The sequence below is a fragment of the Scyliorhinus canicula genome, chromosome 13, assembly GCF_902713615.1.
Source record: "Scyliorhinus canicula chromosome 13, sScyCan1.1, whole genome shotgun sequence".
Classification (NCBI taxonomy): domain Eukaryota; kingdom Metazoa; phylum Chordata; class Chondrichthyes; order Carcharhiniformes; family Scyliorhinidae; genus Scyliorhinus; species Scyliorhinus canicula.
This window is the reverse complement of record NC_052158.1, coordinates 158086798-158102924: the sequence shown is the minus strand read 5'-3', so window position 1 is coordinate 158102924 and position 16127 is coordinate 158086798. Positions and strand designations below refer to the sequence as shown.

The 16127-nt window shown below is 46.9% G+C and overlaps 1 protein-coding gene across 1 annotated transcript in view; it reads right to left on the bottom strand.

Moving 5' to 3' along the window:
- The window catches only part of LOC119976172 (probable cationic amino acid transporter), a 103679-nt gene that overhangs the window by 24214 nt on the left and 63338 nt on the right, over positions 1-16127 (bottom strand). The window contains exon 5 of the mRNA XM_038816448.1: positions 4737-4883. Coding sequence (XP_038672376.1) covers positions 4737-4883 — 147 coding nt within the window. The remainder of the gene's footprint in view (positions 1-4736; positions 4884-16127) is intronic.

The following is a 16127-nucleotide window of genomic DNA, read 5'->3' as shown; positions in this document are numbered from 1 at the left end:
CAATTAGAGCATATTGCTGTAAAGTGCAGCGTGAATGCTAAAATAATGTAATGGAACATTTAACAGGAACAGTCGGGGAGGCTCCCGGCCAGATATTAGCTGTGTTATTCACTTTTTCTGCCTCGGTTTCTTCCTTCACTAAACATGCTTCAGGTTGGGTCGGGTGTTCAACTACCAAGAGACAATTGTTCCTTTCTGACTCTGAGTCTTGATGCCAACGGAGAATCCCTGGACCTTTACGTCAGAAATATTGGCATCACAACCGGAACCTATTCTGCTACCGGTGAGGGGCTAGCACCGGTGCCACATGGAACACCATCGAAACCCACAAAAAACAGTGCGGGAATCGCTGGGCCCGTGATGGACACTCACAGGGCAGCCTTAAACTATACACCCCACCCCCATACACACACACTGATCAGGGCCGAAAAGATGGGACAGGTTGTGCTGGAGCGCCCATACAGCTGATGGGTCGGCTGGGGCCAGAGGGCATCCAGGGGTGTGCCCTGGGAGGGGTCATCTGTACGGCGCTGCACCAGGTTTAAAGCGGGTTATCAGCGGCATGATTGCCTTGCCAGCTGCGGTAATGGTGTTGTGTACCTGTCCACCCTGATCCCACAGCCCACTTCCTGGCTATCCCCTACTACTCCCCCCAGCCCTGGCAGAAGCCCCCCCCCTGGCTAGCAGAGTACGGCTGTGCTGGACACTGTCCATACGCCCTGTCTCTCTCTCTCAGCAGCCACCACGCCAGGTTTACGATTTGTGAGAGCACACATGGACCGAGCCATTTGGAAACTTGGCCCATTGGAGGTGGAGAGTCGCAGGTGGACCCACTAATGATATGGTGAATAGTGTTGCAACTACACGTGGCATGCGTCGCATTGATGCCGTTTTCGAGGAAGCGGAGCATCACGATTCGGCGTCAGAGCGGCCCCTGCCGTGATTTCGGCGTCGGGAGCTCTTTTCCACCCCTCTCGTGCCCCAATTTTGAAATCAGAATCCTACCCATGGACTATTCTGGGAATGGTGTGGGTAATATCGAAGGCTCAGTGAGTACCACATTGAACAAACGCAACACACAGCCGAGCAAGATCCCAAGTTCAATCCTGGTTCATGTTCGATCGCCTTAGCTGAGAAATGAAATTGGAAAGAAGAAAATCAGTCAGTGATCCCCGTGCCTGATTGCTAATGGATGACAACACTGGCAAAGCGAAAGTCAGGCTAAAGCTTGCAAGTGGCTCCAATACTCGATTAGACTTTGTAAGAAGTCTTACAACACCAGGTTAAAGTCCAACAGGTTTGTTTCAAACACGAGCTTTCGGAGCGCAGCTCCTTCCTCAGGTGAATGGCGAGGTATGTTCACCTGAGGAAGGAGCTGCGCTCCGAAAGCTCGTGTTTGAAACAAACCTGTTGGACTTTAACCTGGTGTTGTAAGACTTCTTACTGTGCTTACCCCAGTCCAACGCCGGCATCTCCACATCATCACTATTAGACTATGCCAGCTGACACATGAAGGCTTGTATGCGAGTATATAAGGCGTGTGAATTTTTGAATGGGCCACTTCAGAGGCAAATTTACAATGAAACGCGCACTGCTGTAGCGTGGGGCCCCGACCAATGGTGGGGGAGGAGGGGGTGGGGGGGGGGGGGGGGGGCGGGGGGGGGCGGCTGTACTGAGATGTGACTGTGCTGTGGGAGCCTGGTCCCTCTGAATTGGCTGATAGGCTCATTCCAATCTTTCGAGCCTATGAGCAGGGAGTACAGAACAACACTGGGCTCTGATTGGTGGACTCCCCGTTAGAGTGGGAAAACAATTTGCCAGCTGTTCAGAGGTGGTGGAGATTGAGAGCTGTTCAGACGAATCTCCTGATCTGGAGTGAAGCTTCCGAACTTTGACTGAATGAAGCAGCAGACAGGTTTCTGCCATTTGGCCCGGCGAGCAGCCTGAGGCAAAAGTGAGGTGCGAGCCTGTGAAGAGGCGAGGAGAAGGAGTTGGTCAACAGGGAGAGTGCCCCCCCCCCCCCCCCACACACAAAAGGAAACTTGTATTCTGTAGCTGTATTCTGTGCAGCCAAAGTAAGGAGCTACCACTCAAGGACATGGGCAGGAATAGGATCGCAGGGTAGATAGATAGATAGAGAAATACAGCACAGAACAGGCCTTTCGGCCCACGATGTTGCGCCGAACTTTTGTCCGAGGTTAATCATAGAATTTTGGACAATTTTTCATGGCCAATCCACCCAACCTGCACATCTTTGGACTGTGGGAGGAAACCGGAGCACCCGGAGGAAACCCATGCAGACACGGGGAGGATGTGCAGACTCCGCACAGACAGTGACCCAAGTCGAAATCGAACTTGGGACCCTGGAGCTGTGAAGCAATTGTGCTATCCACAATGCTACCGTGCTGCCCTTAAGAAGTTAACCTACACTCCATTATTCTACCCTAATCCATGTACCTATCCAATAGCAACTTGAAGGTCCCTAACGTTTCCGACTCAACTACTTCCACAGGCAGTGCATTCCATGCCCCCACTACTCTCTGGGTCTAAGAGGAATTGACGGCAGAGTGAGGCATCGAGCCAGGGCCAGTGATGGACAAAGTGTTAAGAGGACCCACTGCCATCTAACACTTGCTGCCAGAAACCCCTCATAATGATTGCCTGAGGAGGAGGGGTGGAAGGAAGTTGGGCGGAGGGATGCTGGCTCCTGCATCAAGAATGGGAAGGTTATAGAACCGGGTGGGAGGCCGGAGGGGTGTCAGTGCATTTGGTTTCCACTGAGAACCATTAAACAAGTTTACATGAGAGAGAAACTGAATGCAGCGTGTGTGCAGACGCTTTCACCCATTTGCCGAACCTCAACAAGCTCCCTCACCAACAAACAAAAGCACTTCCAAATCATTTGTGCAGTAACAGACTTCGCAATGTTGTGAATACAAAAGCCACGCATATTCAGGTCCACTGCAAGCTGAACACCTCACCTCAGGAAGGATACACTTCCTTAGATGAATCGTCAGACAAGACAGGGAAGGAGATAAAAGAGGAAGGGTTGTCGCAATTTTCATCAGGGAATCAATTACAGCAGTAAGGAGGGATGCCATCTGAGAAGGTTCTTCAAACGAAGCCGAATGGGTAGAACTTAAAAGGAGCAATCACATTGCTGGGAGTGTTCTATAGGCCCCCTAACAGTCCGAGAGAAATAGAAGAGCAGATATGTAGGCAAATTTCAGAGATGTGTAAAAGTAATAGGATAGTGATAGTGGGGATTTCAACTTCCCCCAACATTAACTGGGGTAGTCATAGTGTGAAAGGTTTAGCGGGAGCAGAATTCTCAAAATGCATCCAGGAGATCTTTTTAAGCCCGTGCATAGAAGGTCCTACAAGAGAGGGGGCGATCCTAGACTTAATTTTCCACTTGATGTTCCCAGCAAACATTTGGGTCTCAAATAATTCTTCACCGCAGGACGTTAGCTTTGTGGAGCTCTTTTATCCTCCCGCTTTTTATTCTTCACACCACATCCCCAAGCTTGCTGTTACTTCCTATTTTATCTCATCTCCATTAGTCCATTTAATCGTATCTTGCACCAGAGGCCTGGGCCCAGTTGTCGAGCTACTCAACGACAAAAGGAGTCAACCTTCCTCTCCTGACTCCTCCTGGGCAACAGCATTATGTTATGTTCTTCATGTTTGAGACTTGATGAATTTGGGCAGGTTGTTTGACCATGGACTCGAGTTCCCAAATACTGGAGTTGGTTCGATTCTGGAGGTGTCATCACATGACCTCCCACCTCGAGCCACCCAACCCAGCACTGCAATTGGTCCATTCACGAGGAGCAGTCTTCCCATGGGCAATTGGAAAAGGGACATAATATTAGTTATAAAATCTTGAATTTTATCCAAAAAAAAATGCATTTTCTCCCCATCTCCAACATTTAAAGTGATGTGGAGATGCCGGTGTTGGACTGGGGTGAGCACAGTAAGAAGTCTTACAACACCAGGTTAAAGTCCAACAGGTTTGTTTCAAACACGAGCTTTCGGATCGCAGCTCCTTCCTCAGGTGAATGGCGAGGTGAATACCTCGCCATTCAACTGAGGAAGGAGCTGTGCTCCGAAAGCTCGTGTTTGAAACAAACCTGTTGGACTTTAACCTGGTGTTGTAAGACTTCTTACAATATTTAAAGAACTGCAAATGTTCAAAGAAGATGTAAAAATTCACAGTTGCGTTTAAAGTTCTGATGATATTTTTCCTGGTTGTTACTTGCAGCTGTGCCCTCGAGATTAACCTTCAATTTCTGGAAACCCCTTGGCTATCCTCGCGGGTCAGAAACGATACCACGGAGAGACAATACAGCTGAGCCCAATGTTGCCGCCTGTGCACATTCCCAATGGATCATAGTCAGGGGAAGAGACTGTATCCAGATGTGCCCAGGTCAAACACAGTGCAATATTTGTTACAAGATCAAGTCATTCATTACAGGCCAGAACTTGGACTGACCTTGAATAGATCAGCTCGACTCTACATTTACCAACCGGTAGGAGAGATAGGGATGGAATTTAAAAACGAAAGTGTGTCTCGGTTCATAAACCTCCAGGAACAAAGGGCAAATGAAGATTATGCTGATTTATTTACACAGCTATAACAACAATAACTTGCGTTTATATGGTACCTTAATTCGACAGTGAGTCACACGTGGAGATACTAGGTGAAACCATCAAAGATTTTTTTTATCACTCACAGACACGTATGCAGTCAAGCAGATCACCAGGGAAGCGGTGATAGCGTACGGGATTGAAGTGTTTGGACTCTTTGCTTCCTCTCCTGTTGTGGCGATGATGTCAAAGCCGATGAATGCATAGAAACACGTTGCAGCCCCCTGCAGGACCTGTAATCAGCAGATTGCAAAGTAAAAGGTCAGCAGGGGAAAGGACACATTTTATAAATTCAGGTTCTGAGAAAATCCTGTTTGAACGCATTCATTCAGATTGATTAAATGTGCCGTCTGAGGCTCAGTGGGTAGCACTGTCATCCTGTGCAGTCCTGAGGAGCTGCTGCTCCATTGGAGGAGCCATTCATTGGTTGAGCTATTAGATGAGATCTTTTGGCTGGTCAGGCCAGTGGGATCTACCTGTCCCGCTAATGGCGCACCCCCGTTGCAGGTTTCTGGACGGTGTGGCGCGGATTCAATGGGAAATATCATTGACAGTCACGGGACTCGAAGATCCAGCCATTGACCACTAGCAGCCAACTTCCACCACTGAGAAGCACACCTGGGGGAGGCCCATTAAAACTGTCCGGTGAATGGCATGATTTCAAGAGGAGCAGGGGAGTTCTCATTCATCTCCTGGTCAGTATGCATCTGTCAGCCATTGGGATTGTTAGGAGCTTTGTCTTTATCACATTGCTCTTTGGGGATCTTGCTCTGCCAATATTGGCTGCAATGCTTCCTGCTCGTGAATTACAACTAACCCTTCAAAGTGCTTTATTGGCTGTAAACTGCATTGGGATATTATGAATTCATGCAAGGTATTGTATCAATGAAATACTTACTTTCATAGAATAAAATCATGAAATCTTACAGTGCCAATGGGGTTATACAGAGTCAGCATGGATTTATGAAGGGAAAATCATGCTTGACAAATCTACTGGAATTCTGTGAAGATGTAACTAGTCGAGTTGACCAGGGAGACCCGGTGGATGTGATCTCTTTAGGCTTTCAGAAGACTTTCAACAAGGTCTCACCTAGCAGATTACTCGGTAAAGCTAAAGCGCATGGGGTTGCGAGTGGTGTCTTGAGGTGGATAGAAAACTGGTCAGCAGACAGGAAGCAAAAAATTGGAATAAATGGGTCTTTTTCTGAAGGGTAGATTCAGAAAAAATGTTCCCGATGGTGGGGGGAGTCCAGAACTAGAGGGTCATAGTTTGAGGATAAGGGGTAAACCTTTTAGGGCTGAAGTGCGGAGCAATTTCTTCACCCAGAAAGCGGTGAATCTGTAGAATTCACTACCACAGAAAGTAGTTCAGATGAAAGAATTGTGTAATTTCAAGAAGGAATTAGATACAGCTCTTGGGGCTAAAGGGATCAAGGGATTAGGGGGGGAGGTGGGATCAGGGTATTGAACTCGATGATTAGCCATGATTGTAATCAATGGTGGAGCAGGCTCGAAGGGCCAAATGGCCTCCTCCTGCTTCTATTTTCTATGTATGTTTCTATTCAGCCTCTCATTCCTCTGCTGGCTGTTTGAAAGAGGCCAGCATTAGGCAGCACGGTGGAACAGTGGTTAGCATTGCTGCTTCACGGCACCGAGGTCCCAGGTTCAATCCCGGCTCTGGGTCGCTGTCCGAGTGGAGTTTGCACATTCTCCCCGTGTTTGCGTAGGTTTCGCCCCCACAGCCCAAAGATGTGCAGGGGAGATGGATTGGCCACACTAAATTGCCCCTTAATTGGAAAAATAAATTGGGTTTTCAAAATTTACTTTAAAACAAAGAGGCCAGCATTAGTGCCATAACCCAACTTCATGTTGTCTGTATTTCAGATTTCAGTCTGTAATGTTATGGGCCTGGGTTTAGAAAACTACAAAGTATATCATGGAGTTCACCTGACCCACGACTTTTAATAGATTTTGGTTATGGGGAGCACAAGAGTCCACTCTCCAGGTGTTATGCAATAGAGACCTTAACTTTTTAAAAACAAAACAATGTTTATTCTATGAACCCAGTTAACATTTCATAAACACACAGTAAACATCTTATCAATTAGCAACACATGTAACCCCACAGATATAATTCTCTATAGGTAACCATTAATACCTTTCCTAGCAACATCCATAAGTTAAACCCTTTTAACAAAGACAGCAGGTTTAAATTCTCGCAGAAACAGGTATTACTTTGAAATCATCAAGTGAGCTGAAGGCATTCTTTAGCTTGTAGAGAGAAATATCATTACACATCTCTCCATACAGCTCCACACAGAGTTGGAGAATACAGCTCTCCAACTCTGAAAACAAAACCAAAAACAGAGCCATAAAGCAACTTTTCAGCTCAAAACGAAAGTAAAAAGACAGACAGACAGCCCAGCTCCTCTCACACACTGACATCACTGCAGCTATTTGATAAACACCCATTTCTTAAAGGTACATCCACCTGACAGTAAAAGCACTTTGAAAACCACATCATTAACAGGCCTCATAAATCTAAGACCCATTTGCTTTTTGGTGATGTTGGGACACATCTGGGTCCCTATTGAAATATTCAGGAACATAGCTGGGCCTTTTCAGGGGTAATGGGGCTGTGTTGCATAAAGTGGTGTCAGCCCCCCCCCCCCCCCCCCCCACGCTGCCCCACCGAATGGAAATGGTTGCTCACATTGTCAGCAGGTATTTGCAATAACTAATAGTATGTTTCTTTAAATTGTCCAGTCATTATTATCATCCAACAGAATCCCCATTCGTCAGTACCTGCATGGATCTTTGACCCCCACACCTCCCCTGTTGGCCAGTATTCACATTGGCTCTTGACTCCACACCATCCCATTGGTTGGTATCTGTACTGACTCTTGACCCATTCTTATTGACCAGTAGTTGCACTGACTATTAACCCATACCCATTCCTATTGGCCAGTAACTGCACTGATCCTTAATTATAATATTCTTTATTATTGTCACAAGTAAGCTACCATTAACACTACAATGAAATTACTGTGAAAATACCTGAATCGCCACACACCGGCGCCTGTTCGGGTACACAGAGGGAGAATTCAGAATATCCAATTCACCTAACAGCACGTCTTTCGGGACTTGTGGGAGGAAACCGGAGCACCCGGAGGAAACCCACGCAGACACGGGGAGAACGTGCAGACTCTGCACAGACAGTGACCCAAGCGGGAATCGAATCTGGGACCCTGGCGCTGTGAAGCAACAGTGCTACCCACTAAGTCGTTTCTTGACCGATTCCCAGCCTTTGGGCCTGAGAAGTCCTGAGTATCTATTTACCTGGGGCTCTGTAGGAGCAGATGGAGGTTCCATTCCAAGAAGAACATGATAGAGACTGAGTCCTATGGCCAAAATAATGGGTGAACGAGACCCAAAGTATGGACTGTCAGCAAGGACTGAAGTCTGCAAGAATTGACCATATGCAAAGGACAGGCCACCTTCATAGACATTGCACAAGGCAACTCCTTTCCTCCTGGGGTATGAACAAATGTGATGGACAGGATGGGTGTTCATTTAAACAGCACTAATTTCACCTCTCACCATTCTTCCATTCTTCCATAATCCGAAAGGTGTTTCAATTTGTTGTCTTCTTTGTAAGCGATGCCGTATTTCCAAATCCCGTGTGATCGAGTTTTATGTTAATAACGCCACAGCAAACCCGCGATAGAAAAAAGATGTGTTTGGTTCCATGCACTCAAAACATGGGAGGAGGGGCAGCACGGTGGAGCTACCGCACAGCGCCGAGGTCCCAGGTTCGATCCCGGCTCTGGGTCACTGTCCGTGTGGAGTTTGCACATTCTCCCCGTGTTTGCGTGGGTTTCGCCCCCACAACACAAAGATGTGCAGGGTAGGTGGATCGGCCACGCTAAATTGCCCCTTAATTGGAAAAAATGAATTGGGTACTCTAAATTTATAAAAACGAAATATGGGAGAAGGGTCACAACGTGGCCTCCACACTCCGACAGTAAAGACAGGGATAAATAAATAGTTTTACAATACAGCAAGTGCAGAGAAAATAAATATTGGTTCATGTGTGTTCCAGAGTCTGGAATCAAAGTCCAATGAGGAATCTCGTCACGAATTTCAGCTGCAGATTGTGGTGTTGTGGTAATGTCATGTAACTAGCAATCCTGAGACCCAGGCCAAAGCACTGGGGACATGCGTTCAAATCCCACCATTGCAGCTGGTGGATTTCAAATTCAATCAATTAATCTAGAATTGAAAGCTAATATCATTGATGGTGACCATGAAACTGTTATCAATTGTTGTAAAAATCCATCAGGTTCATTAATGTCCTTTGGGACATGGCCTACATATGGCTCCTGACCCACAGCTATGTTGGTCACCCATAACTGCCCTCTGAAATGGCCTTAGCCAAGGGAAATAGTGATTGGCAACAAATATAAACCTTGCCAGAACACCTACATGAAAGAATAAATTTATAAATGGTTGCAAACTGATGCTGTATAATTCACTATTTCAGTGGTGTTGACTTCACGTGATGACATAGGCATACAGAGATTAATCAGTTTTGGAAGCGATGGTCCAGAATTTCTAGCAGACGGAGTGTAGATGGGGCCAGGTATTCACCCCTGGGCAGAGCTCCTTTTCTGTGAGGATTCTAGTTAGATTGTAAACAGCAGACTGACCTATGCAGTTCAGCAAGACAATATTGTTTGTTCCACAAGCCAGAGGCCCACGTCACATGATCCCCTTCTTCTCCACCTGACATTTGACAAAGTATGTGTATCCATCGTTTGGGATCTGAAGACTGTTAACTGTCTCGGCCAATAGGAATTGATGATGTGGAGATGCCGGCGTTGGACTGCGGTAAGCACAGTAAGAAGTCTTACAACACCAGGTTAAAGTCCAACATGTTTGTTTCGCATCAGTAGCTTTCGAAGTGCTGCTCCTTCCTCAGGTGAATTGAAAGTAAGGTTGTGGAGCCTTTATCTTAGCGGACAATCTATCTCTTCCTGGCCAGCCAGGGTTAGTGAATGCAGATGGCCTTTGTATACTTCTAATTGAAATGGGCTGTGCATGCCCCAGGCGATGGGTCGGAACACCCAAAATATAACAAGGCGTGAGAGTCCCCAAACTGCAAAGTGGCTTCTTTCGTTCTGGGGTCTGAGGCAGACACACCTTTAGCTATTTTAAGATTCTTTGTTCAGATTTTTAAATTTAGGAAACAGCAATGAGGAAAGCTATATATAATTTATAAAAATGTGAGAATTTATTCCCTCAGAAAAAGATTCATGTGATAATTCATGACATTGTTGTTTCGCTAAATGAATTCAATGTGAGATTACAGTTTGAGAGGTACTTGACACATTGGGATGTGAATCTAAAAATTAAACCCAGAGAACAGCTCACAGTTTCCAGATTTACTGATCACTGTTTTAAATCTGACTGGACCCCGTGACATGTTTTACAGCTTCCAGCATTGTCATTGCTTTTAATACTATGGTGTTCCTTTCAGTGAAAACTCTCATTGCAACGCTGGTGCTGACAGTGATCCGGAACGGTCTCAGTGCTGGTCTTCTAAGGTTTTCCAAAGACCTACAATTGCCTGCAATTCAGAATGTGGGGGGGGGGGGGGGGGGGGGGGGGCTGCGGGGGGGTCTGTCTCCAACATCTGATGCAGACACAGGATTACTCACACCTCTCTCCAACACTGCAAAGAGGATAGAGTGCCCATTACCCATATTTTCTTTTCATCCTCCAAACATAGGGCGGGTTTCCCTGGTCTGGTGCCGCTGGCCGGACCCATTGTGAGCAGGAACGGAACATTTGGGACAAGATTGTCCATCCCAGCAGCCGGCCAATGGGGATTCCCATTGTGGGAACCCCCCTCCCCCCCATGCCATTGGGAAATCAGGGGATCACGCCGATGGAGAACCAGCCGCTGGCGTTCCAGTCAAAACTCCCTTCCCTTTCAGTGGCACCGGAAAATCCCAGTTGCGAAGGATGTGGTAAACCACTGTTACACCTTTATTAGGTGATGTATGGTAGGACCTGTACTACAGGTTCGCCGGGAGTCCCTGTCTGCTGGCTCCGCCCAGTAGGCGGAGTATAAATATGTGTGTCCCCCATGCAGCAGCCATTTCACCAGCTGCTGTGGGAGGCCACACATCTTAGAGCAATAAAGCCTGAGTTGCATCCAACTCGAGTCTTTGTTCAATTGACCGTGCATCAAAAGATGACGGGGAATTTTGGCCATAATGGCTTTTGGCTTTTGTTTGCCGGGCTGTTTACAGCAAGGAAACCATTTGGGCCAATCTTTTGCAAGAGGCAACGTTATGCTCTTCCAAATCCTGGGACTCATCAGTCGCTTCGCACAGAACCAAACATCAGCTCAAAGCTGGGAACCGAGTGACGAGGAACAACCAGGGAAGCGGCTGTACTGCAGTCCAAGGTAAGGACCTTTTTTGGAAAAGAGCCAAGCCAATAAGCTAAGTATCCATGTTGTCATAAACAAGTGGGTTCCATTTTAAAAACTCTGATGTAATGTTGCGGACTAAATGACAATGGCTGCTATTGAAACTCTGCCAGAAAACCACTTAAAATAATTCAATTTCGGGTTTATGCAAAGGAACACAACACTGACACAAATCAGTTGACAAGCCTGCCCGAGTATCTGCAGTGGTCTGATGGTGGAACAGAGAAAAATAATAACCCAGATTTTGCAGTTGCTCTAACGTTATTGTCATTAGCCATAAAATATAGGGCAGCTCCTGGAGTTTGCACAATAGAACATGAAAATCCAGAATTTACTGTCAATGATCACCTCTACAGTCACAAGGTGCACTGTCGAGGGCCTCACATATAAAAATGTTAGAAATTGCTTGAATTAATGTGAACTTTCGTTTCTACGATACTATTGTCTCTGTAAAAATCCTTGAAAAAGTTGCACCTTTTTGGATGTACCGTTCCCCCCCCTCAGCTGATGAATCAGTTACTCCTCCATGTTGAACACCACTCGGAGGAAACACTGAGGGTGGCAAAGGGTGCAGAACATTCTCTCGGTGGGAAACTTCAATGTCTACCACCAAGTGTGGCTCAGTAGAACCACCACAGATTGAGCTGGCCGGGTCCTCAAGGACAATAGCTGCTAGACTGGGATTGTGACCGGCGGTGAGGGAACCAAAAATAGGGAAAACCATACTTGACCTCATCCTCACCAACCTTCCTGCTGCAGATGCATCTGCCCATGACAGTATCGGTAAAAGTGACCACCACACAGTCTTTGTGGAGACGAAGTCCTGTCTTCACATTGAGGATACCCTCAGTCATATTGTGCGGCACTACCAATGTGCTAAATGGGATTGATTCAGAACAGATCTCGCAACTCAAGACTGGGCACCCATGAGGAGCTGTGGGCCATCAGCAACAACAGAATTGTACTCAACCACAATCTGCAACCTCATAGCCCAGCATATCCCCCACCCCACCATTAACACCAAGCCAGGGATCAGCCCTGGTTCAATGAAGAGTGCAGGAGAGCATGCCAGGAGCAACACCGGGTATACCAAAACATGAGGTGTCGACCTGGTGAAGCTACAACACAGGACTAAACATCCCACAAACCAATGGATCAGATCTAATCTCTGCAGTCCTGCCACATCCAGCAGTGAATGTTGGTGTCACTGGAGGAGGAAACTCCACAAATGTTCCCATGTTTATTGATGGAGCAGCCCAAAACATCTGTGCAAAAGACAAGACTGAGGCATTCATAAAAATATTCAGCCACAGGTGCCGAGTGGATGATCCATTTTGGTCTCCTCCGGAAGTCCCCAGCATCAAAGATGTCAGTTTTCAGCCAATACGATTCACCCCATGTGATATCAAGAAACGGCTGAAAGAACTGGATACTGTAAAGGATATGATCCCTGATAATATTCTGGTAATGAAGTCTTCTGCTCCAGAATTTGCCGCACCCATAGCCAAGCTGTTCCACACTTACATCTCCTCGGCAATGTGGAAAATTGCTCTGCTATGTCCAGTACACATGAAGCAGGACAATCCAACCCGGCCAATTACAGTCTCAGAAGTCTACTCTCGCTCATCAGCAAAGTGATGGAAGGAGTCATCAACAGTGCGATCAAACGGCACTTACTCAGCAATAACCTTCTCACTGAGTTTGGGTTCCACCAGGGTCACTCAGCTCCTGACGTCACTACAGCCTTGGTTCAAACATGGACAGAAGAGCTGAATGTCAGAGGTGGGTTAGAGTGACTACCTTGACATCAAGGCAGTATTTGACCGAGTGTGGCATCAAGGGATCCCAGCAAAACTGGAGCCAATGGGAATCAGGAGAAAACTCTCCGCTGGTTGGAGTCATACCTGGCACAGAGGAAGATGTCTGTGGTGGTTGGTGATAAATCATCTCAGCTCCAGGACATCACTGCAAGAGTTTCTCAGGATAGTGTCCTAGGCCTAACCATCTTCAGCTGCTTCATCAAGGACCTTCCTTCCATCATAACGTCAGAATTGGGGACATTTGCAGATGACTGCACAATGTTCAGCATAACTTTTGATTCCTCAGAGACTGAAGTAGTTTGTGTTCAAATGTAGGAAGACCTGGACAGTACCCAAGCTTGGGATGACAAGTGGCAAGTTACCAAACAAGTGCCAGGCAATGACCATCTCCAACAAGAGAGGATCTACCATCACTGAATCCCCCACTATCAACACCCTGGGGGATGCCATTTATCAGAAACTGAACTGGACTAGCCATATAAATACTGTGACTACAAGAGCAGGAATCCTGTGGCAAGTAACTCACCTCCTGACTCCCAAAGCCTGTCCACCATCTGCAAGAGTTTTATGGAATGAGTGCAGCTCCAACAGCACTCAGGAAGCTTGACACCATCCAGGACAAAGCAGCCCACTTAATTGCTATCCCTTCCACACACATTCACTCCCTCCACCACTGACAAACAGTGGCAGCCGTGTCTACCATCTGCAAGGTGCACTTTAGGAACTCACCAAGGTCCCTTAGACTAGACAGCACCTTCCAAACCCATGATGACTACCATCTAGAAGGACAAGAGCAGCAGATACCTGGGAACCCCGCCACCTGGAGGTTCCCCTCCCAAGTCACTCACCACCCCGACTTGGAAATATATCGTCGCTCCTTCACTGTTGCTGGTTCAAAATGCTGGAACTCCCTTCCTTACAGAACTGTGGGTGTAGCTGCACCACAGGGACTGCAGCAGTTCAAGAAGGCAGCTCGCCACCATCTTTTGAAGGGTAACTAGGAGTGGGTAATTATGTCTGGCGAAGACAGTGACTCCTGCAACTCGCAAATTAATTTTTAAAAATGAGGTCTGTGTGGGTTTCTTAGGCTGAAGTCAGAACAATTGCTCAACAACCTTTCTTGCCCTGAAAAGGTCACTCTATGGCTGGAATCCTCCACTGCTCTTGGCAGCAGGAAATAAGATTGGTGACTGTAGTTAATTGCAACAAAAGTAGAAAGTGCTGCGAAACCCAGCAGGTCCGGCAGTATCAGTGGAGAGAGAGAAAGAGAATGGGCACTTTGAGTCCAATATGTCTCTTCTTCGAAACCGTTTGTTGGATGAGACGAAGAATGAAATGGAACTGGGATAGGGTGAGTTAGTGCTGCTGGAGGTAAAGGTCCAGTGTGTACATATGGCGGTGCACGATACTGAGTGTATCTCAGAATTTGGGGAGAACAGCAGGCTAAAAAACGCCTTTATGTCTCGGAGATAGCTGTATGGATTCAAAACATTTGAGTGCACTTAATTGTCTTGGAAGCAAAATGTCATCTTCCTGATGGTGAGATGAAATAAGGTTTAGCAGATTGAAGGCAGATTTAGTTTCATGCCAATAACCGGCTAAATGTTTTTTATTGCATTCTCGTGTTTTGCATACTCATTAAAATGCCGTTTTGCCAGATTAAACGGCACCTTTGCAATTAATTCTGCATCAAAGGAGAAACACAAGCTTTCTGATTCACAATTGGTTGAAGGTGGTGTGCTGCAGGCAAGTTGCTTTGCTTCTTTTTTCAAGAGATTGTTGGGCGACGGGAGTTGGGCATTGGTGCATTGAGTGCGGGTTGTGGCAGAGCATTGGGGATCAGGGCATGGTGAGGGAGGGTTGCTTCATGGTGGGCCTGAGAGGGCGCAGGAGAACAGAGGGAGGAGGCTGGACTGCACAGGGAAGTTCAATACCCGACAGGCAGCGGGTAAAATATGATTGGGGGAAGATCCAGGGATCTAGATGGAAGATCTGTTGAGATCCCGAGCGTAGTAAAGGGTAGGTTAAGGGTAATAAAGGGAAGTTTGATAATGACGGATGAAAGATCAAAGGTGATGTGGGAAGGTCCAGAGTGACAGAATGGCAGATTGACAGTGAAGGCAGGGAAAGGGTGATGGAGTTAGGGTAACGGTTGATGGAGGGAAGGTCAAAGGCTGAGGTGCTGTGCATGTCATAATATACACCAGTATATCATGGTGCAGACACACACACTGATGGACATACTCTAGGACCAATCACGTGCACAAACACAGCAGCCAATCACCAGTTAGAACAGACGCACTATAAAGACAGAGGGCATCACTTTTCCAGCTCATTCTGGATGCAGCTTCTCAGAAGCACAAGAGCTCATCAGTTACAGTACAGACTCTCACCACGTGCTGAGTGATTCAACTGGTTCGGACAGGCACAGGTCTCTAGTTAAACTAGCATTGTGTAAACCCACAGTTATAATATGTCTAGCATTTTATAAGAGTTAATAAAATAGTGTTGAACCATCTTCAGTGTTGGTGGCATATGTCTGCTTCACGAATCCACAGTGCCCAACACTTCAGGAAAAGGGTGGTGGAGTTAGGGTAATGGCTGATGGAGGGAAGGTCAAAGGCTGAGGTGCTGTGCAGGCTTAAGGCTTCCAGTTCCAGGTCAATGTGGGATTATCCAGGGACATAGCTGCAAAAACACAAAGAAGTGTCTGGGGTACAGGCCAGAGATAGAGATGTTCACAGTGTGGTGGGTGAACACCAGGGTGTAACTGATGCAAACTATAGGGTTCCCCATCGGTCACAGTTTCTCACGGCAGGAGGGAGGGCCATAAAGACTATTGACTAGATCTGTGTCTGCCTTGAGTCCACAGTTCACCTCAGGTACACAAAGTGGGTCAAATTCACTCTGGTGCATCTGGATGGGAACTGGCAAGCGGTGGATTGGGACCAGGGGAAAAAATGGCCACACTGCCAACAGGGGCACCAGCAGAGAATCAGGCTGTTCAGAGTCATGTCAACCCTGGGCCTGTGAGATGCCGAGCATTCATGTGTAATTGAATGTATTACTCGTGGGGTAACTATCTACAAAAATCAGGAAGCCAATGATGGAGCTGGTTGAGGATGTCAAAGGATCCTGTTTCTCACCTACATCAGCTG